This window comes from Dermacentor silvarum, chromosome 3 (genome assembly GCF_013339745.2).
Source record: "Dermacentor silvarum isolate Dsil-2018 chromosome 3, BIME_Dsil_1.4, whole genome shotgun sequence".
Taxonomy (NCBI): domain Eukaryota; kingdom Metazoa; phylum Arthropoda; class Arachnida; order Ixodida; family Ixodidae; genus Dermacentor; species Dermacentor silvarum.
The window spans coordinates 23,289,220-23,311,797 of NC_051156.1; the positions used below are offsets into that span (position 1 = coordinate 23,289,220).

General features: G+C 47.2%; 1 protein-coding gene across 3 annotated transcripts in view; it reads left to right on the plus strand.

Annotated features, from left to right (window-relative positions):
* LOC119445378 (general transcription factor 3C polypeptide 3) overlaps nt 1-22,578 on the plus strand; it is a 501,836-nt gene that overhangs the window by 13,912 nt on the left and 465,346 nt on the right. For all 3 annotated transcript variants that reach the window (XM_049664501.1, XM_037709688.2, XM_049664502.1), the window contains exon 3: nt 16,747-16,807. In XM_049664501.1, the coding sequence (XP_049520458.1) occupies nt 16,747-16,807 (61 nt within the window). The remainder of the gene's footprint in view (nt 1-16,746; nt 16,808-22,578) is intronic.

Genomic DNA, 22,578 nt, shown 5'->3' on the forward strand with positions numbered 1-22,578 from the left:
GACGCGTGAACTCCGACGAGAACTGTCAGCACCTGCAACAAGAGTTTACTTACGCTGTACTGCGCACAGAAGTAATCCATGCTTGTCGGCTGTCTGTTTCATGCATTCTGTTGCGAGTCGGTGGAATTTCACTGCTGTCATCAACCCCATCGTGTGTACGTTGCTGGTTTGGGATTCAACAACACAACAGTAACTACCAGCCTTCCGTAGGGGCGCAATCGCAAACAAGAGACGTCTCGCGCGAGATCCTGCGCGAGCGCGGCCTAACCGGCACTTGAAGGGAAGTGGCGGAAATGTATACCGGAAATTTCGACCACCTGGGGTCTTTAATGTGCACCTAAAAATCTAAGTAAACGTGCCTCGAGCATTTTCGCCTTCATCTAAAATGCGGCTGCCGCATTTGTTGCTTCAGAATGCGGCCGCCACATTCTCGCCCAAAACCTCACAGGGTGTCAAAGCCTTGACAAACACTGTGACAGTTTTTTTCATATGCAGACATGATTTGCTGTAAATTACCAACCCAAATGGAAGTGCCCAGGAATGAAATTGTGATAGCACCGGTTTCTTGAATTATGTCAGCACAAAGCGACGAGAACAAAGGGTGGGTAAGGGGGGGGGGTTGCGCAAAAAATTTCGGGGGGGGGGGGGTTCGAACCCCCCCAACCACCCCCCCCTGGCTACGCCCTGGCTCTGTTCCCTTACGAAATTTCTACCTTCTTTGTACGGTGCATCACTTTGAAGGTGCATCACTTTCTTATTTGCGACCAACTCCTGTACCATCACAACTATCTCCCCGAAGCCCGGTAATGGCTCCTGGTCTCCAGCCTCTCCGCTAGCCCCGCCCCGCCGTCATCCTCAGCGAGAGCTATCCAAGCAGTGTGTGTTTCGAGAGTTCCGTCGCAGCACCGAGCGTGTCCGGTATTCCGGTAACCACAGGCGGAGCTGGGTTTTTTTATGGAAAGGCAGAGGCGGTAAGCTAAAGCCCCTCCATACTGCTGGGATGAAGGAGCTTCATAGACGTACGTGAGCGGCTTGATTGGCATGCATGGTCCAGCAGGTGGTGCAGAGCTTAACCATCCAAATACAGAGCTAATATTGCTGTAACCAAGTGTAAACCATTTTAAATATATAAAAAGACATGTTGAAGATTACGCTCCTGCCGAAAATTTGCGCCAGCAGCAAAGTAGAATACACTTGGTTACTGCTATAATAGCTCTGTGTTTGGTCGAGCTTTGTGCCGCCAGGTAGCTGCACCATGCAAGCAGTTCACGTTTGCGCCTCCGTTAATTCTAGCCGCCCTACCTCCGTTCATCCCGCAAAATGCCCAGTACACTTGCGCTTGCGTTTACCCGAATACTGGACACGCTAAACTCTATTGTGGTAGTAGTCCTTCGGCGTGTAGTGATGGCCGCGAACGTGTAGATACTGACGCCGTTTGGATACCGCCAATCCGATGCACCGCAGCCACTCCGCTCATCTTTTCCCTTGCAGAGGGGCATCATTTCGCTGCTTGACATGTCGCCGATCTCTACGTTTGCAGCCCACAACGCAAGGGCAAACCATGGTGCTCGTGAAAAGAAAAAACGAGACCAACACTGACCGCGCAGCTCTTGTCAACACAGAGCACGTTGTTACACAAGCAGACGACACTTGCTGAGGGCCTTTTAGCTGAGTGCTTTTAGGGTAGTGATACATGTCCTTGTGTATTCTCTTTCTGTTACTTTCTTTTTGTAGCAACAAATTAACTAACACCTAAACTATTACGAGGAACATTTGTTCACCATAATGTTCGAAAAATAATTGATAATGCGCCCTGGAAAGCCAATCGAATAGATCGCCCTACTGAAGTCATATGGTCAAATTGCATCACTTGGTCAGGGGCGGCTGAAAACTCAGCTGATTGGCGTGCTGCGATTGGTAGCGATGTACCTTTTTAACACCCTATAATAAATTACACACTTTACGTGGAGCATTTAGATGCCTCAATTAATGATCAGAAGCACCTACTCTAACGACTCATTACGTTTGTACAAAATCGACAAAATTGTTTCAGGGTCTCTTTAAGAAAAACCTGCCAACATAGAATGGGTGATGCTTTTGTAAATCTGATTTTTTTTTTCTTGGCCACATTTAATTGGCATGTCCGCTATTAATTTATAGGGACACTAAAGGCAAATAAAAAGTCAAGCTATAGTGATAGAGCAATGCTCTAGAACGTTTAAGGCATCAATATAATTGCAAACAGAGATTTAGTAATCGAGAAATTGAGGTAAATGCAGGACACGATAAGAGACTCCCCAGGGACATTCAGGTACTTCCCCGATGACGAAGCCACTCTTCAAAAACATTGTCACTAGTACTCAGCCACTCAGATTAAAAAGATAATTTCATTGGATTATAAGACAGAAAAAAATGCTACTTGTCTACTTCTATTAGATTCCTAGAAAAAATTACTTTTTGCCGTTATTCTTGATAATGACATCGGGGGTGTAAAGGTTTTGTTTTCGCTCCACTCTGTGCCGCTCGCTTTTTAGTTTCAGTAGTTTCGTTATTGTGCAGTGCTGGGGCTGTTGTTACTGGTTCGCTAAACCCGCACTTGAAATTGCAAGCAGCAGACAATGCCACGTCCATGTGATGTCGTGGATGCCCGAATGGTCCGTGCGATGGCACGTCCAGACGGTGACGAGCTTCGTTGCCCGACGTCGCATTGCTAGAGTCCTCGCTGCTTTTGTGCTCGGAAGAGTCTGTGTCGAGGCCGCCTTCGTAGTACGCAACGACGCCGGCAGCGTGTGCCCTCAGCAGCATGTCATGCTCATCGGAGCTTAAATCGCTGAAATTGAGCCCAGCATCGCGAGCCAATGTGCCGTTGTCAGGGTCGTCAACTAGGTCCATTGCGCCGAGCGTCGAAGATCATCAGGTTTACAATTCGGTGCACGCTTTTCCTTCCGCTTTTGCACTGCTGTCGGCTCTGTCTTGGCTCTGTTTCTGGCCGCGCATCTGTGTTTTTCGCAATAAAGCCGTAGCGCCGTCTCCGGGCGGCGTTTTACTCACCGGTGGCACAACGTCACAATGAGACCATGACGTCGCCACTCCTCGCTCAGGAGGGCAGGCGATTTTAATGGCGTTAGAGGTACGCGGACACCTCAGACGCAGTTTTCTCATAAATCAAGTCTTTTCTTAGCACGAAACAAACGTTTAGAGGTTTCTGTGATGGTATTTCAACATTCCACGTTGACTTAATATTTGTGGTATATAAAGTTCTCTTTAGCTGTGGCCATTTCTACGTGGAGCAAACAGGGCGGTGCATCAACGAGAGACTAATGGAACATAAAAGGTCGTTAACCGGTGGATTGCCTTCCAATCTTTCCTTACATTGCCAAGACTGCCAAGATAGTAACTGCACGCCCGAGTTAGATGAATTGTACGATATTGTACATTCATAAGAATGAAGATATGTGTCTAATGGTCGAGGCTTGGCATATCAATTCGATTACCTTACATAAGGAAGATTACCTTACATAAGGAAATGCTTCAACAGTTATCTCTCATGTAGACCGGCACGCGTACCCAATTGACACATGGTGCTACCATTCCAGAACTTGCGCAGATGTGTTTTGTGTCTGCTTTCTTTTTTCGCCTCAGTGCTTCCTTCAGTTGATAGCTGGCGTTCGTGTTGTGCACTTCGCTTGTGTCTGTGTCTGCACGCCTTACCTGTCTTGCATTATGAATTGTTTGATTAGCTCTCTTCATCAGGCTGTTTGCTTGCGAATGGTACGCTGAGGCATAGTGGTGCCCAACTCTTGAGGTAGCTGTGGAGATCCGATATAACTTTTTGTTTGGAAGACCATGCCTCAGTAGCTGGGTGCAATAGTAGGCACGGGGCTACCTCCACAAATTTGTATAGGTGGTCAACAACAATCAGGATGTGGCGATTGCCAGCCGCTGTCGTTAGTAGGGGACAACATGGTTGATGCCAACCATGTAAAATACTATAGCATCAAGAGGTGGAATGAGTGCAAGTAGCCCAGGCTGGCATCCTTGAAGCCGCTGGGGTCGCTGGCATATTTTGCAGCTAGCGACGCAAGAGTCAACACTCTTACCCATTTTGGGCCACCAGAAGCTCTCCTGTACTTTTGCAGCGTCGCTCACTGACCTATGTGCCCACCTTCAGGTGTTTCACGGATGGCTTGAGGAATACGAGGTCGCAACAAAGCAGGGATTATTAGAAAATGTTCTTCGTCTTGCCTCTTCCATTGACAACAATATAGAGTGCATCACAATGTGCCGCTCTTTTGTGCATCTGCAAGTGAAGCTACGATAGCCGCCACATCAGTGTCTTGGCATTGGGCCTCGGTGACATCTTGCTGTGAAAGTAATATCGAGGTTTCATTCATTCCATACGAGTTGTCCTCACTAGGATTTCATGACAATGCATCAGCCACTTGGTTCAAAGTACTGGTGCGATGTTGGATGTGGTAGCCATACTCTTGGAGTCGTACTATCGAATGCAAGAACTTGTGCTTCAGATGTTGCTTTGCGAACATCCATGAAATCGCTGCATTATCTGTTACCACCGTAAATTGGCGACCAAACAGATAGTGTCTAAAGCTCATTGGAGTGGTAGTGATGTTCAGCATCTTACACTTTCCGGCTTGCATAGGCGACGACATGCTCAGCACCATCTGGGTTGCATGGCACAAGTACTGCTCCGAGCCCAACATGGCTAGCGTCTCTGTGCATCTCTGTGGTTCGCATTTCATTGAAGTAGCTCGGTATAGACGGTTTCAGTGTTTACAAACAAACCTCGCCTGCCGCTGATTGGTTGCCCCATTGGAACTTTCGGCAGAAGAGCTAGAAGCACTTCCGGCTATGTTGTTTGAAGGCATGCGCGACGTGAGGCCGGCGTGTCGATGTTTTCACTGCTTGGTGGAATATGTGATGAGCTGATTCTACATTGTGAATATTGTCGAGATGATGTGGGACTACTTTAAGGCGCTTAGCACCGAAGCAAAAGATCGGTATCGCCAAAAGCTGATGTTTAGAGGCAGAGAGCCTCCCGATCTGCTGGACGATGATGTGCGATTTTCATTTTCGCCGGGCTCCAAACACCTTCCCTCAGTTACAACCCCGGAGCAACAAGCGGAGCATCTTAATGATGACATGCAATGAACGCAGACTGTTGTCTTCAAGGCAGGTAATGGGACTGCTGAAAACTAGAAAAACTTTAATGGGGGGGGGGGGGGGCACTTTTTTCTTCTTTCTGGGGTTTTATGTGCCAAAACCAGTTCTGATTATGAGGTTCGCCGTAGTGGAGGGTGTCGGATTAATTTTGACCACCTGGGGTTCTTTAACGTGCCCTACAACACAAGCACACGGGCGTTTTTGCACTTCGCAATGGCACTTTTATAGCTGCAAGATGGAGGATGAAGTGGTAAGCTGTGCATGTGTACATAAACATATTTTCTGCGTCATCTGCCTTGTTTGGGCTTTTCAATATGCATTCACAAATAACTGTACATTCTCTAAAGTCATTTAGTGCAAGAAGCCTAGGTCGACTGAAATGGGACTAACTTAAATGCTCACTAATTTACCACACTTCTCACAAAATGAAACCTGTAGTGTTGGGCACGAGATTGGGCCCCAGCCGCCGCATTTCAATCGAGGCGAAATGCTAGAGGTCCGCGTACTGTGCGATGTCAGTGCACGTTAAAGAACCACAGGTGGTCGAAATTATCCGGAGCCCTCCACTGCGGCGTCCATCATACCCAGAGTCGCTATGGGACGTTAAACATGATAAACCAATGTGCACATGTACCTAGGTAGTAAAGCTGCAGAAGTGCACTTGTGCCCCAGATACGAAAAACATTAAAATAAAACGGCGGCAGCATGGCACCCGCTAAACAATAATTTAAACTCATGTTCGTAGCATGGCGATCCACGCCGAGGCAAGAAACTGGACGAGCGGGCAAACTCGGGGCGAGAGTCGAGCTGCTCTCGCGTGACTTACACGAATACGGCCAGAACAATCGCGCTGTAGCACTTTTATTATTCAGCATTATAGCAGTCCGGCTACTCCACGTAGTAACATACCTTGGATGAAGTGAGCAGAGCAAATCTGGGGGCTCTTGGTGGGCTCCCAGATTTGAAAAACACCATTGACGAGTAAACGTAATGAAAACAGTCGATGCTCCAAGAGCTACTCGCCGTCACGCAACACACTGAATGCCACAAGTCGCACTTATATCGATATACCCGAAAAATAACACAGCAATATGCACAGGACGAGCACGCGAGTGAACAAGTACCAGCAAAAACAGCAAAAGGAACGGCTACCGGAAGTTTCCTAAGGGCGCCGGATGCCAGCGCACAGCGTTGCTAGAGCGCGGTGGCGCTGGATTAAACCGTCTATAGGCCAATCTGTCAGCTGATATTTGAGAAATTAGGATGTTCATTCCTGCGATTGGCATATTCAAACTGTGCTCCTTTCTTGAGCAGGTCAGTAAGGGGAGCAGCTGTCGACACAAAGTCAGCAACAAACTCTCACAGGTAAGATGCAATGCCCAAAAACGACTGCAGCTGTTTAATGCACGTCTAAGTGGGGAAGTTCGTAAAGGCTGATATCGTTCCAGAGAGAGGCTCGACAGCTTTCTCAGAGATGGTGTAATCTAGGTATCAGATGGCTGCAAGTCCAAATTGGCATTTCCCACAGTTTAGTTGGAATACAGCATTGTGGAGCCTCCCAAGAACTTCGTCTAGGTTCTGAGGATGTTATCCTTTTGTTGTGCCCACAACTAAGCTATCATCTAGGTGCACAACACAGCCGAGACCTTTAAGCAGCCCTAGCACAGTGTTCATAGCACGTTTCAACGTGTTGGGAGCTGTTTGTAAGACAAACGGCATACTGTTCAACTCGTAATACTCTGAGGGTGTAAAAAACGCAGTTTTAAATTTGTCTTCTTCAGTGACATTGATGTGCCAATACCCAGCCCTATAGAGACTCTTGCATTTCATACCGTATCAATGGCATCGTCGACGCGGGGCAGTGGGTGTTTGGCATAGTATGCTTGTTGAGCTCTCTATTATCATGACAGAACTGCAAAGTGCTGTTTTTTTTTTGTGAACAAGGACAACAGGTAAGGCCCAAAGACTACACGATGGCCCAACCATGCCGGCAGCTAGCATCTTGCGTACTTGTTCGGCAGCGACAGTCCCTTCGCGTTCAGTGTACCATCGCAGTGGTACGCATATAGTGGGGGGTTGGCTGTCGGTATGCGGTGCTCAAGCAAGTCAGTACCGTGAAGTTGTGCATTGTTGTCGGCAAACAGGGTGCTATGTTGCTCGAAAACGCTAGGAAGGGTCTTCCTGCCAGAAGGCTCACTTCTCTGTGACTCAGTGAGTGGCGCCCATGAGGTTGGGGAGCGGAGATCAACTTTACTGCCCTCCATGCTCAGTTGCATGTAACCAGAAAGGATGTAGTTCGCACCTAAAATGAGGTCGGCAGGCAAGTTGTTGAAGACGGGGACCTCGCGTAGACGCTTTGTACCAGCAGTTCTGTGTAGCCGCAGACCTGCTGGCTGTACGTTCCCCCTAAGCCTCACAAGGGTGGCCGAGTCCAGGAGTGGGAGGGGCGTGTCGCCGTAGCAGCGCCGAACACTCGGCGCTCGTGTGCACAAGTGCTGTCTGCTCTCTGATACCGACGACAGCAACGGCAGCGTGGTGCTCTGGTATCGCATTTGCTGTCTTGTAGTGTGCAATCCATCGTTGGAGCAGTGCAGCAACAGAGGAGCGCCACATTGCAGCCTGGGAGGTAGCAAACGGCTGCGTGGTGGCAGCCTGATGCTGTCTAGCTGTAAGACTGCAGCCCTGCGAACAAACATGTCAGGTGCTGTGTGTGCAGCATGCACCGACAGGATGTGTGGGGTCGTGCTTGGCCGCTGGGAGGTAAGCTTACACGTGGCAAGGAGCTTGTCATAAATGCTATGTCTTCATCTGGAGCTTGTCAGCGTGACTGCATCTGCATAAAGCGAGTGTCATAGGTGCTTGGCAGGTTCTCGAAAGCAGAGAGTAGCGCCGTGCTTGACTAGGTCAGCTAGGCCCGTCCTTCGAACAGATTCCAAGCCTGAGGAGGGCACCTCTGAGGTGCCCTCCTGCCAGGTACCTCTTCTCATCGTCTGTATGAATAGCGACAGACTCGATGATACGCACCCAGTTTACGGGGTCCTCCTGGAAACCATAGAAATCAGAAAGAGTCGTCGCTGCATACGATGAAAGCGTGGATTGTCCGTCGACTGAAGCAAATGCGTCGGTCATTCAAGGAAGTCATTGTGAGAGAGCATCTGACTCTCATCTTGACGGGCACCCCTATCTATGTTTGCAACATTGGGTCGACCAGGCCTACTGATGATTCTTGCAAGTGTAACAGCAACTGTCCGTAGACTTCGCTGACTGAGGAGGGTTCTTTGCAGTGAGGTACGTCTTGTTTACGTGCCTTGCAGTTGCACATTATAGCTATATGCCCCCTCCTCTGACAATGGAAACACTCAGCACGGTTGAACCTGCATATGGCGGTCTTGTGGTAACCACTACTGCAGCAAAGGCAGCCGGTCTGGTGCACGTTTGCTTGTCTGTACCGTCCAGTCTGGCAGGACTTTTGTCGCTCTTGCTTTGTTTGTAATGTATGTATGGTCTTGCTGCTTGGCCCCATCTGTTGTACATTGAGTGCTGCCATCTCAGCAGCTAGCTGCCGCTTCTTGCAGCATGGACTTTGTTAGCAGTTTCCCAAGAACCCCAGCATCTCGTAGACTGCAGAGAGGCCTGTCGGGTAGCATTCTGTCTAGTACTTGGCTGAAATTGCACCTGCTAGCCATTTTCTGTAATTTGATAATGAAATCGATGGTCAACTCATCAGCTCGTTGATTCCTTGTGAAAAACCGATAAGACGACTCCACTATCTCATTGCCTTTTGGATCATGTACTCAGCCAGTTTGCCAACTGCTGCTTTGTATGTCAAATCCTGAATCATGCCTGATGCATAGTGGCCCACTGGGAGATACACTGTCTTGTTATTGAGGGTGACAACAAGCATGGTCTCACGTTTCTTTGAATTGACAATCTCATGGGCCTCAAAGAAAGCTTTTAATCGCACCCGATATGCTTCTCACTTGCCGTCCCCTTCATCGAAAGTGGGAGGCCCAGCCCGCATTATCATGACTGTTGCCTGGCCAATAGGTTAATCACTTCGTCGCCACTGAAGTAAAGGATGCTTATAGCATGAATGAACGTAATTTTATTCATTTGGCCGTTTAGGTAGCCTCCTACATCATGAAATCAGTTCACTCACGCAGCCACACATGCGCTTGTAGCGTTCTCTGATGATGCATGATTAACTGACAAAATTCATTGTTATCTGGCAGGTCGAATTAACAAAAGGCAGAAGAAAACAAAAAAACACACTGCTGATTTATTTGGAAATATTTTTCTGATTCTAACATGCCCCCAAATTGAACACTCACTCACTTTCTATTGATTCGAAGCAGCAAACTATTATAGAGATATCATTAGAGCTCCAAAAGAAAATAGAAATCGTGACTTTTTAACAATAAAAATGTAGCATGCCTTCGATTCTTGCGACTGCAAAAAGGCCCATGAACCAGTGAATTTTAGCTTCATAGCTCAGACAACACTGTCTGTGGACCACTACAGTGTAGACCGCTTATAACGTAAGTCACCAGAGTCGCAAATATCCGCACTATAAGTGTACTGCACTATAACCAAAACAAATATTTTATTGCGATAATGGACGCTCCAGGTTCCATATTCGCTTACTTAACAAGCATGGTGTCATGCGCGCACAGGCAAACATGAACACATCTCACTCGTTGACTGCGGAAACGAACTGTCAAAACGCTCGAGTGACAAAGCGCAGCGAGCGAATTGACCTTCGTGCTATCATGCCTCTCGCTTCAACGCGACCTGTAAGCGGCGAAAACACGGCGCGCGGCGGACTTTCCCCGTCGCAGATTGCTTTCAAGATAGGGCCAAGGGGATCGTATTGTCGAAGTGGATCGTCGCAGATTACGTCCTGCTTTGTTCCACTGAAACCGTTCCGCATTGCTTTGCTGGCGAAAATCCTCTCCTTCAGTTTGCGCCAGTCCCGAACGCAAGTTTCAGATTCTCCGAAGGCCCGTAATGCGGCCCGATTTCCGTCCGTCTCTACACATATGATCACTTTGCTTTTAAATGCGGCATCATGATGAACTCGGTACTTCATGCTGATAGAGCAGACGCAGAGAACGTGAAGACAGACGGTACACTATTGCCTAAGCACGTGTACTGCAGCACATGGAGGAAGCTACGGTAGCTAGGCTCGATAAAAACTAGGCTCTACGCACGTGCGAGGCGGCCATTTTGAAATGCGGACTGCTATATGGTAACGCAGATTTAGGGTCTTACTCGATTCTAACGTGCACGCAATTTTTGGACCTGTTTTATCGGAAAAAAGTGCACGTTAGATTCGAGTAAATACGGTATTTGTGGCTTGAGGGGAGCATTTGCCGTCTAGGTTGACTGCCGAACTTCCAGGCAGCCACACTGTAACCGGTATTTCGTGTCCCGCAGCTGCACTATAAGTGATACGAGTATACATAGAGTGCTATGGGAAAATTAATGAGAGTCTGAAAAGACCGTATTATATCGGGTCCTGCGCTATAAGCGGTTAGGTTATAAGTGGTCAATACTGTACATGTCCCCCGTATGGTTTCTTGTGTGTTTAATATTGTGTATTTATCAAATTGCAGAAAACTAGGTATGGTGATGAAGTTAGGAAATTTTCAGGCAGTTGGAATCAGCTAGTGCAAGACAAGAGTAATTATAGATCTCTGGAAGAGGCCTTCGTCCTGCAGTGGACATAAATATAGGCTGCTGCTGCTGCTGATGATGATTTATCAAATGACTCCACAACATCACAAATGGGATGGTGGCCCATACTTTTTCACTATGACCCATGACTAAAAACCTCGCTATTTCATCCTGCAATGCATGCGATTCTCCAGAACGTCGCAAACATGCGAGGTCGCTTGTTTCTGCTAGCTTGGCATGTAAAGTGACTTATCTTTTTTAGAGCGATAGCTCTTCTACTCCAGGTACAAACCCAGAAAATACCTGGTTCCGTAAATCTGACCTTCTTGCTCAGCCAAGGTCAAACTGAGACTTAGCCTGCCACTACCAGCGGCTGCTGCGTACGCTGCGTGGTCGCCTTATCTTGAAAGTGATCTGTGATGTGTACAAAGTTTGCCGAGTGCTGGTGGCTTCATGTGCACTGTGCTTTCGATGCTTAGTTCGCGTTGAAGCGAGACGCAGCATCAATTCGCTCGTGGCTGCTGCCGCGCCAAGCTGTGTCTGTGTGTTGTCTTGTGGTGCAATTGCAGATGCGGTAGTTGCTGAAGGTGCCGAGCAGTGTCTGTGTCCTTTCCCAAAGCAAGCAAAACCGTGCTATCGCTCAACAAACTTGGTTTAACCACCAGTGGCTGGCATCCGTGTGTGGCTGGACCAAATAGGAACAAGGGGGACATTGTGATGAATAGCTATGTTTAGACAATGTCCAGTTTGGCCGATATAGCATCTGCCACATGTCCTTGGTATCTTGTACACTACTCCATGCTTACAAGCAACAACCTTCTTAAGTGCTTCATCTGGCATCCTTTCTTTGATGTCTGCACCTGAGGATGTTTGTTAACAGCTGTACATATCTTGTTTCTTGTGCTCGTCCGAAAAATGTTTCATTTACATCCCATGATAATGTTTTTTCATTTATGGTTTTTGCACCTGTTCTGTTCGATACTTAAGCTTCACGATTTCCCCATTAAAGCTCGGTTGAAAGTTGGGCACTTTGTGTGGGACCTTTCTTCCTTCCTGCGTGCAGTTTTGTAGCGCTACTTCCATCATGCTCGGCTTTTTCCTTAATGACAGGTTGAAAATAGGCTTTTTCAGTTGGAGCTGATGTCTGTTCAACACATTTGCTGTCCGCTAGCACCACTGAGATAGACACTGCTGCCAGGCGCGTAGCGAGGGGGGGGGCTGATGGGGCTTCAGCCCCCCCGAAATTTTTTCGTGCTGGCATGCACCGCCGACCAAAACTACCACCGAGGCCGGCAATCATTCTGGATTTTGTCTACAATGTCCTTTTCACGCTCGAAAAAACATTTCGGCACAAACATTGCGAACTTGGGCTGGATTTCGTTACAACGCCCTTGCACATGGAGTCACGTAACGCAAGGAGCCCCATCCGAGCACAAACTTCGACTTTTCGATAGCGAGCAGGCGCGTTGCGGCATCTCGCAGCGGCCGCGGAATATACGGAGCGTATGGATTTCAATTACGAAACTTTATGGGTATAAAGTTCTCATAAACTTTTGAGGCGAAAGGTGCGCTGACATTTCCGAAGGCATGCTTTAAAAGATTTTCAATTCTAGAACTTTATGGGGCTAATGTTCTTATAAACTTGGGCCACCGTGCGCGCACTGGAACGCTTGTGTCCAAGCCATTCCATAAATAGAAGCGCGCGCTCGCAATCTCCCACACACACGAAAATACTAAATATCACTGTGACTGTCAGCTAGCAGCTGATAATTTTCTCCAAACATTTTCAGGGAGCGTGCCCAATGTGATTGATCAGCTGGACCAGGGCAGGCAAAGTAAAATATGAGAGAACAGAAGAAAGTGAACAGCCTATTATTGAGGATTTTTTTTTTTTTTTTGTGGGCGACAAGGTCTGGCTCTCCGTGGCCACAGGGACAGGGGCCCTATGGATTTAAGCAATGCCCCTGCTGAAAATACAGGCATTTTCAGAGTGCTTCTTCGCATGCGAGCTGATTGTGGAGATACATATCTGAAGAACCATTTGTAAAGTTGCCCCAGTATTGCCTCGTATTTAAGCCCAGACGCACAAAACCAAATTATAGAAATTTGTGGTGACATTATCAAAGAAAGCTTAGATTCAAAAGCAGGCTGCTTCTCCATACTTCCTGACGAAACGACGGACATCGCTGGAATCGAACAGCCTACTGTTTCTGCAAGGTACCTAAACAAGTATGCCAACGACATCAAGGGAGTGTATTAGGTTTTAGCACCGGAATAGATGCCCATTTCTCACTACGACAGCAGGTTCTATGTAAATGTGTAAATACTGCTGCAGCTTCTAGTCACCCTTCCAGTGACCACTGCCAGCTCAGAGAGAATATTTTCTTTAACAAGAATTTGCTAAAAAACTACTTGCGCTCTACAATGTCTGTGGAACGCATGGTTAGGCTGGCGCTTCTATACACCCACAGAGACGTCGGCATCAACGTGTCCAAAGTCATTGACCGCTTCGCTCAACTTTCCCGCCGAGAGAAGTTTGTCCTTTAGAAAGCGAAGCAGCAAAAATCAATGCAAGTAAAAAGCACTGTTCCTTCAGGTCCATAAGTTCTTAATTATGAAAACGTATGACCGCTCATTAGCTTTTCAAACCGCAGAAATTTTCGCCGTTTATTCCAGCAGTTAGCATCATGATCACAATTATCATGCGAATACAAAAATTACGAGGATACCAATAACCAATTTTGACCGACCTTGCTCAGTGAAAGCCCGGCCCACGCGGCGTTCGCCAAAAACACTCGGATATTGGGTAGTTCAACTTACCGCATCATCTGTGGCCTTCGTTTGTCCTTTTCTTTCCTTTTCAGCTACCTGCTTTTATTTCTTTTTTGAAACGAAGGAATACCCTCCTTTAATTTTGGGTGCAGAATAATTGTTGGCGTTGTGCAGGCAGTTAAATTACACATTTTCGTACTGATTTATGCATTATTCCTCTATTATTCTACCCACATGGCACTGTCGCGACAGCTGCATGGCCCAAGTACATATCACGATTTCTGCGATCATAGTTATGTTCTTGCCAGGATCATCTGTCTTTCTGTGCGCAAAGTATACTTTCTGTGACTGAGCAACATGTTTATTTGTCATATTTGATGCATTATATACACTGACGTTTGCTTAAATACGTAGATTTATTGGATACTCATACGTATTTTTTAATATCTTACTGCGAGGTTTTGTGTATACAAGCAGTGAACTTTGTTTCGAGCGACTCTTTTTTTTGCCCTTTAGCGAGTTGTATCTTCGCATTTATATATTCCATTCTATCTTCGCATTTCTAATATATACTTTGCAGAACTCCCACTTTTTATTTGTACTCACTGCTGCGAGTATTATCTCGGTGTAATTACAATACACGACGAATTACAGCTGCTCCTGCGCAATCGATTGCAACGAGGGATAGCGTCATTGAGGTTTCTTCCTGGCCGTTGTATATGTACAAAAATGTAAACAAGGTTCTTGAATGACAAAGATTCATCAAAATATGTGTCCTCAACTTATTCATTTTATGGCCTTTATGTTTTTCATATAAGCTGCATGCACTGCTTTGCTGGTTTCGAACTGGTATTGACCCTTTTCGCGGCGATCCCGTGGGCGCTGCCATATTTGATCACGTGGTGACGCATCCATTGCTTGCCTGAACTGCCTCCGTTGCCTCCTTGTTTACAATGGAAGTGTATGACGCCGGCGCGACTTAGAAAACCTCTGTTTTCGGAGATATCGTAGACGGTGACTAGGTGGACGACACGAAGCTTTGATCACAGCTTCAGAGAACATGCAAAAGCGCTTGCGGAGCTGATTAAGCTATGTCCAAACGGCGCAGGCAGTTTATATGGTGCTTCTTCTAAAAGCGGGGCTAAATATGCATTCCAAGCTTTGCGATTATGAATTCAGTCAGGGTTAGTGTGTTTTGCTCTTTGTTCTTTATTCGGCAAATATTTTGAAGCAGTGGCTTGTCAGTTTCTGACTCAGTGAAGTTCCTTGGTGCGGCCACTATCTGATTATTTTCTGCGTAATCGCTCGCGGGTTTACTCAGTTCCGAATCCGATAGATTTGTTCTTGCTGCGCACAAGGCTTGAAACGTAGATGTTTTGTAGATTGTAATACCTTGTAGCAAATATATATTACAGCTAGTAACTAGCTTACTCTTGTGGACCGTCACGAAACATTCAGCTTCGACCATTGGTGCGCCATAGGCGTAGTCCGTCATTTATTGTGTGTATACAGTGCGCATATATTCAAGTGTGCGTCTATTCACTTATTCTTGATACGTCGGCGATAGAGTGGGCGTAAGTTTTCCTGCCATTTGGATAGATGTGTATAGATAACGTGCGCGAAACTTACTATGACAGGAAGCGGCGCTACTCCCTTTGTCATTGTTTAACGAGTGGTACTCACTGTTGCCGACGTTCTGGGGATGAAGCCCTTTCTATGAAGGTTAGCGATACAAGGCTGGCGGATGAGCAAATTTCTGTATCCTCGAGGAAAGCCGTACATCACGAAGTGCCGCAAACACGTTCGGGCAGTTGCAGCAGCGGTCCGCGAACTTCGCCACACAGATTCATTCTATTCCTTAACATGCCAGTCACTATTTTTGCAGCCAACTACTGCACACGTCTTCAATCCACATTATTCAATCTAGCATGATTGGAGGATAGTGTGTTAGCGAAAACTCAGTTGCATTTCCGACAGCTGATCGCACAGAAGCAAGGTAGAATCGGTAATGGTTTCGTATTCGTGCGCGGTCGCTGAGGAGAGGTATGGCGCGCCGCCGTGAGCGCCATCTCGTTTCTCTAAAACAAACTGCTCCGTGAAAAGGGTCAATAGTTCTAAAGTTCATGTGATGTTTTCTTTACTTATTAATTAGACAAAAAAAACACGGAAGCATTGATATCAGTTATTTCTGCCACAATTTTTGGGGCATACGAATATATTCTGTTATGAAAACATACATATTTTAATGGACAGTGCACAGCGTTCAATAATTCGTTTGTAGCATCTAATATACAATGAAATTGGCAATGCAGTTATTATTCATGCATTTGATCCCTCGACAAATTCTATAAGGAGGAGGCCGCGCTGCAACCTGAGCCCCCCCCCGAACAAAATTTCTGGCTACGCCACTGACTGCTGCCATTGTGTTTACGAATGGGGTCAACATTAGAGTCGGGCGTGTTTGTGCTGACCAGTCACGTTTGAATAATCTGGTCAGGGCCACTATGAAATACCGAAAGCTTTGGTCCATAGAATGTATGGGCGCTTGCCAGGAGTTTCGAACGAGATAGTATTAACTGAAAAATTGAATTAGCCAATATAACAAAAGTCTACTGCATGTATTTCACACGTTTTGCCAAATGAAACTTGTGTGTTGTCTGCTTGGCCTGTTCATCCTGTGTTATTCATGCTATACAGCAAAATAAGCTTCTCATCTATGGAAAGTAAAGCAATAATTAGGGGTTTGCATAAATTTTTCAGAAACTTTTAAGGGGATTATCATACTCACAACACTTCCCGTATGCAGTTTCTGCAGTGAGTTTCTAACTGTAGCAGGAGTGTATTTTAAATTTCATTATCATCAAGCAGCACTTATCTGCTATTGTTGCCCTCAGGGTAGTGTAGACTCTTTTCACTGACTAGTTGATGCACTAGAAAGGAGATGGCACACCCAGCCGTTTTCTTACCTTGAGATTCCCAGTCGCATTTTTATAGCGATGGAATGCTGCTGTGCTTTGATTTAGGTGCACATTAAAGAGCACACGGTGGGCACCCACTACTGGATAGGATGTGCAGTTAATCTGGGTACGGTCTAAAAATGCCTTCTTTGTTCTGCAGGAGAAGAGTGCACAGGATGCCGAGGAGCTGCGTTCCATTCTCACCACCAAGTACATCAATGGTGAGCTCAGCACCACCCAGCTTGTTGCCCATTGCCTGAACAGGTGTAGCGAAACGTTCTTGTGTGTGAAAAGGGGCTGCACGTAAACGAATGTGTACAATACGTGTCCTGGCTCTGTTCCTCAAAACGACGGCGCTGCCAACATTGGTACTGCTGTGCACTTTCCTGTAACCTGGTATGTGTGACCGCTGCTTTCAGTGAATCGTAGGCTTATGTTTTGGTCCATATTGGCTCTGATCTTGTGTATCATCAGTGTGCCTCAACAAAGTCTCAAGACATTTCTTGTTGTGTAGTATGCACTAGCAGCTGTGCATCAAGATGGCCTTGGAGATTTTTGGGATGCCCACTTAAACTTCACCTTGGGTAACTATTGCTTGTTGTATGCCTGTAGAGTTTCAACGCACAAACAACTTGGCATGTTTTTTTTTTGTCCTGCCTTCTCGTTGGTTTTGTGCCTTGCGCTATGGAGATGGTGTATAACATCCCCCCCCCCCCCCCCCCCCCCCCTCAGCAGCAGGACAAACAGGTGGATGCATTAATTAACGACCGCTTGAGGGCACACTTGAAAATATTTGGCTAGAGGCACTGGAAAAAAATTTTAGAGGATCGCCTTTGGTATTCCGCTTGCCGCTGCCACGGTGATTGGGTCACTCGTGCTACTTGACCTCTCGCCTCCAAATCCCTTCCAAGCGTCTTCATTGTACGCACATTGAACACGCAGCGTGGACAGACTTTTAGCAGCACTTTGGTGCTTCATTAAACGCGTGTAAGCGCAGGCTCCAGAGATCACCTTAGAGCATCACACCTGGTTGCTGCGTCTTTGGCTATAGCAACCAAACGGAGTCTGGAAAGACATTTATAGCATTCCGTGTAGGAAGGACAACCAGGAACAATGTTCTGCACCGTGCTAATTGTTCTGGTTGAAGGGGATCGGTGGTAGGATTTGCGATATGAACAACCTCTCGCCCAACCGAATTGCAGTCGGAAACGGCGGGACTGTAGCTTGCTCACTCGTTCGTTTTTACTTACATTGAAATCATCTTCAATGATTTCTGAGCAATATTTTGTTCAGTAGTTACCTATGCGCATTTTCCTGGATGGTTGCGCCCACATGACGGGACTTTTTGTAAATCTTACATGTTCGCTTTGCACGGCTCACTCTGCTTAGCACTATTGAAAACAACATACAGTATAGACCACTTATAACGTAACCATTTATAGTGCAGAACTGGCTACAACGCGGCCTTTTCCGACTCCCATTTACCCTCCCATAGAACTCCATGTATAGAACTCCATGTATACAGTGGAGCCGCATGAGCCGAAATACCGGTTATAATGCGGCTTCCACGGGAAAATATCGCCGACAAGGGCGGCAGCGAGCACGCTTCTAAACAAGGTGCGTGCTCCCGGCCGACGTATGCTTTATTCAATGCAATCAAACTCTTGTTAATTCGGATTTATTTGACCGCACATCGGTTAATTCGGGCTACTTTCAGAGCTCAGTGAGCGAGGAGCGCCGCAAATGTGCGACGCAAAAGAGCAAGAACGGCGCTAGCGGCCAACCGAAACGAAGCGGTCCGCATTGCCACAGCCATCAGCTGAAATTGTACGTGAATGACAGCAACGCGGAACGCTTCAAACCTATTTGTGTCTTTAAAGCCTGTATTCTTGCGTTTACCGCCGCGCATAACACTGCGTTGGCCGCAGGCTTTCGTAACTGCGTAGTCGTCATCCACGATCGCATCGATAGCGACCGCGGTTTTCTCTGCAACGGTTGCGGCGAACAGTAGTTTCGTGCCTAAAAAACTGCGTAGTCCCCATCGATGATCGCATAGATAGCGACCGCGGTTTCGACTGCAGGTGTTGCAGCGAATGGTAATTAATTCGTCCAGACTCAGTGCCTGCGTCGGGCGCGTGCCTTGAGCACCGCAAAGTCGCCGTTCATAATCGCGTCGATAGCGGTCATGGTTTTTTCCGCAGTGGTTGTGGCAAACAGTTGTATCGTTTTGACTTAGTGCAAAGTTGTCGAGCTTGAAGAGCAGTGGCTACATTGCGATTGCGTTTTTGCCAGCTCACTGGCGAAAATGTAATCGCGATGTGCGCACGATAGTACAAATCGTGTCTACATGCTTGGTCTACATGTTTTGCATACGTGCAGGGCTTGAAAATCGCAGTTTTGGTTATAGTGCGGTACCGCTTATAGTGCAGATATTCGCGATTCCGGCGACTTACGTTATAAGTAGTCTACACTGTACGTACTTTTCAAGTAAGCTGTTCAGTTCATGTGGCTTGCACTGCTTCATGCTATTTTGAAAACAATGAACACTCTGCTACTGCATAATTGTGAATTCTTGAAGCTTGCCAACTGGCCTTACATCTCTAAATAGCCTCGTATGTCATTTTATGCTAACAGTGCAGCGACAGCAGCGTACTCTTCCAAAAATGTCCATGCCCAGTCAGCATAGTGTTTCATGATAGCGCCTTTCACGTCTGGTTTTCCCATCAACTTACAGACCTCCTCCTAAAACACTTTCTTTCGTGTTAATTATCTGATTGAGATAAATGGTCATCTACACTGAAAGGAACGTGATCAAAAGAAATATAGAGTGGTTGACTTGAAAAGAAATACACCCTTGTTTATGTAATGGAAACATTGACAACCAAACAATCTTCAAGAACACAGTAGCAGATGTGCAAATGCACTGCAAGTTTGACGATATCGAAGGGGCAAAAATGCATAACTAAAGCATACAAGTACACACGTTAACTTATGCGCATGTACAAAATTATGTTTACGTCTGGCGTGAATGAAGAGCTGTTAAATAGAGTTGTATGCAGCGTGGATCACGTTCTTCAAATGGCTTTTTGGCTATACTGTATTTACACATTGGCAAATACAGTGTAGACCGCTTATAACGTAAGTCGCCGGAGTTGCGAATATCTGCACTATAAGTGGTACCGCACTATAACCAAAACAACGATTTTCAAGTCCTGCATGTATGCAAACCATGTAGACCAAGCAGCCCCGTGTATCCAATAATCGAAGCGTGCGACTGGGAGTTTTGCATTTTCTGCAATACCATCCATTCGCTGCAACAACTGCAGTCAAAACCGCGGTCGCTATCTATGCGATCATCGATGGCAACTACGCATTTTTTTAGGCACGCGGCCGATGCACATACCCGTTAACAGGTGATGACCCAATAAATGTGGCAAGGTGTTGCCTGTCATCCACATTTTGCTGCAATGTCGGGAAATAGAAGGTAAAAGAAAAAAGCACTTTACCATACCATACCGTCAGCAAATTCCACTCCACCCAGCAATGTTCCTTGACGTTGACCCGCTTTTTGATAGCAAATCACTGTTAGCTTTTTAAAAGAATGGTTTATTTACTGGAAGGTATATGCACAAGTGATTTGTAGCACAGCCTCTTATTAGAGGCTACTGCTGCAATTGTTGCACTTAAGGCATGTGCTTCCCCGCCCTTGCGTACAAGGGCCCATTGTGCGACCGTAGTGCTAATTGAATATTCTTGCAGTTTAATCTTACAATAATCTCGTGAGATGTGTATTTTATTTTCATAGCTTACGTCAGGTGTCATCGTTTTAATATATTGTTACGCAAAAGCTACGGAAGGACAGAAGAGGAGAACGAAGTGCGCTTGTCTTTGGAGCGGCTTGGTGTCGGCGCGGCAACCCTTTGCCCCTTTTCATCGATTCATCTTTAAATAAACGCACCCCATCGTAACAGTTTTGGTGGACGGTGCTGGGTAAAACAACGGCGCCCCCGAAGAACGACAACGAACCGACCGCTGAGGCGCAATCCGTGGAGCTTCGACGGACGAAGTCGCCGAATTGCCGGTTTGCCACCAGAGATGGCTTCTGACGGGGACAATCCGCCACCTTCTACCAGCGTTCCATGGCAGCCCTACATCGAGTCACGCACCTTCGCTGGAAAAGACGGAGAAGACGTGGACGGATGGCTCAGCTTCTACCAGCGAGCAAGTCGGTTCAATGGCTGGAATGCCACCGCCCAGCTTAACAACGTCGCCTTCTTCCTCAAGGGAACAGCGTCTGTGTGGCTTGAAAACCATGAAGAAAGCTTTACAACTTGCGAGAAGTTCGTAGACGAAATTAAGAAGTGTTTCGGAGATCCGACAGCTAAAAAGAAGCGTGCAGAGCAAACGCTAATGCAGCGAGCTCAAGTCCCCGGCGAAACTTGCACTGCGTACATTGAGGAAGTGCTTAAATTGTGCAAGGCCCTGGACCCTGAGATGTCAGAAGGGGATAAAGTTGGCCAACTGCTGAAAGGGATCGCCAAGGACGTGTACCAGTTCCTCATAGGAAAAGACCGTCTGGAATCCGTAACGGACGTCGTTCTGCACTGCCGCACATTTGAAGCACTCAAAGCTCGGCGTATCACACCGAAGTTCGGTCGCCTGGCCAACGTGACTAACGTCGCCAGTTTTGACGTGGTCCCAGCTCCATCCGACCTCGCCTCAATGATTCGGCAAGTGGTGCGTGAAGAGCTTGACCGACGTCAGGCGGTTTCCCTCTCGACTCCTCGGGTTCGAGAGCCTTTCTCTTCCGGCGACTTTGGTGAGACGTCCATTACCGCCGCCTCCGTAGATCCCTACAACTTCGCGCCTCGTCCAGGAGTGTCAAACCATACTACGAACGTGCATCCCAGTTAGCAGTTTCACAACGGTTACTCACGCAGACCGCCTGCAGTTCCTCAAGAGTGGGATGGCCGTGCCAGTTATCCTCCTACTGACAATTTCAGTGCGTCCCGTGAACGCCCCATCTGCTTCCAATGCGGCATTCGCGGTCACGTCGCCCGATTTTGTCCTCACCGCCGTCGCACGTCACCACCGTCCTCTGAACGACCGCGTACTTTTTATCGGCGGGGCAACCGACAAGGTGACGAGACACGTTGGTCCTCTGATTCTGATAGCAGGACGCTCTACCAGGCGAATTACCGAAGCGACTCACCAGCTTCTGTGCGGAGCTTGACGCCGCCGATTTCACGCCAGCGCAGGTCTCCATCTCCGCGACGGCGTCTCACGTCACCGCCGCCGGGAAACTAGGCGGCGCGACCAATGGAGGTGCGGTCGCTAGTCATCTTTAGCTACATGCCCCTATGCCTCCGCCAGTCACCATGTGTCATAATAAGATTCGTGTTTTAGTGGACAATGTTACTACTTTGGCCTTAGTGGACACAGGAGCGAGTGTCTCTGTTATCAGCCAACATTTCAAAACCCGACTAGGCCGTAAAGTGATGTTTCGTTGGGACACCTCTAATACATTTCGTGCTGTGAGTGGCGAGTTGCTCTGACCTATTGGTGTGTGCACCACGAACCTTTACTTCTCCGATAACGTGTATCAAGCCAAATTCGCAGTGCTTGCTAAATCCACTCACGACGTAATTCTTGGTCTCGATTTCCTACAACAGTGCGGTGCCACTGTTGACTGCGGTACCGGCGAGCTTTTCCTCTCTCCTCTTGCTGACCAACCTGCTACATGTTCATGCACTCTCGCCGTCATTGAAGATACTGTCTTACCGGCACGTTCCTTATCCAGAGTACGAGTTGCTGCTTGCGGTGTCAACGCCGATACATTTGATGCAATTGTTGAGCCTGTGCCTTCGATGGTTGTGAAGAAAAGTGTGCTCGTACCTCGATGCGTCCTTTCTGTGGCCTGCGGAACAACTACACCATGGGTGTCAAATTTAGCCTCCCAGTCTGTTGTTCTACCCAGCGGTATCCGACTTGC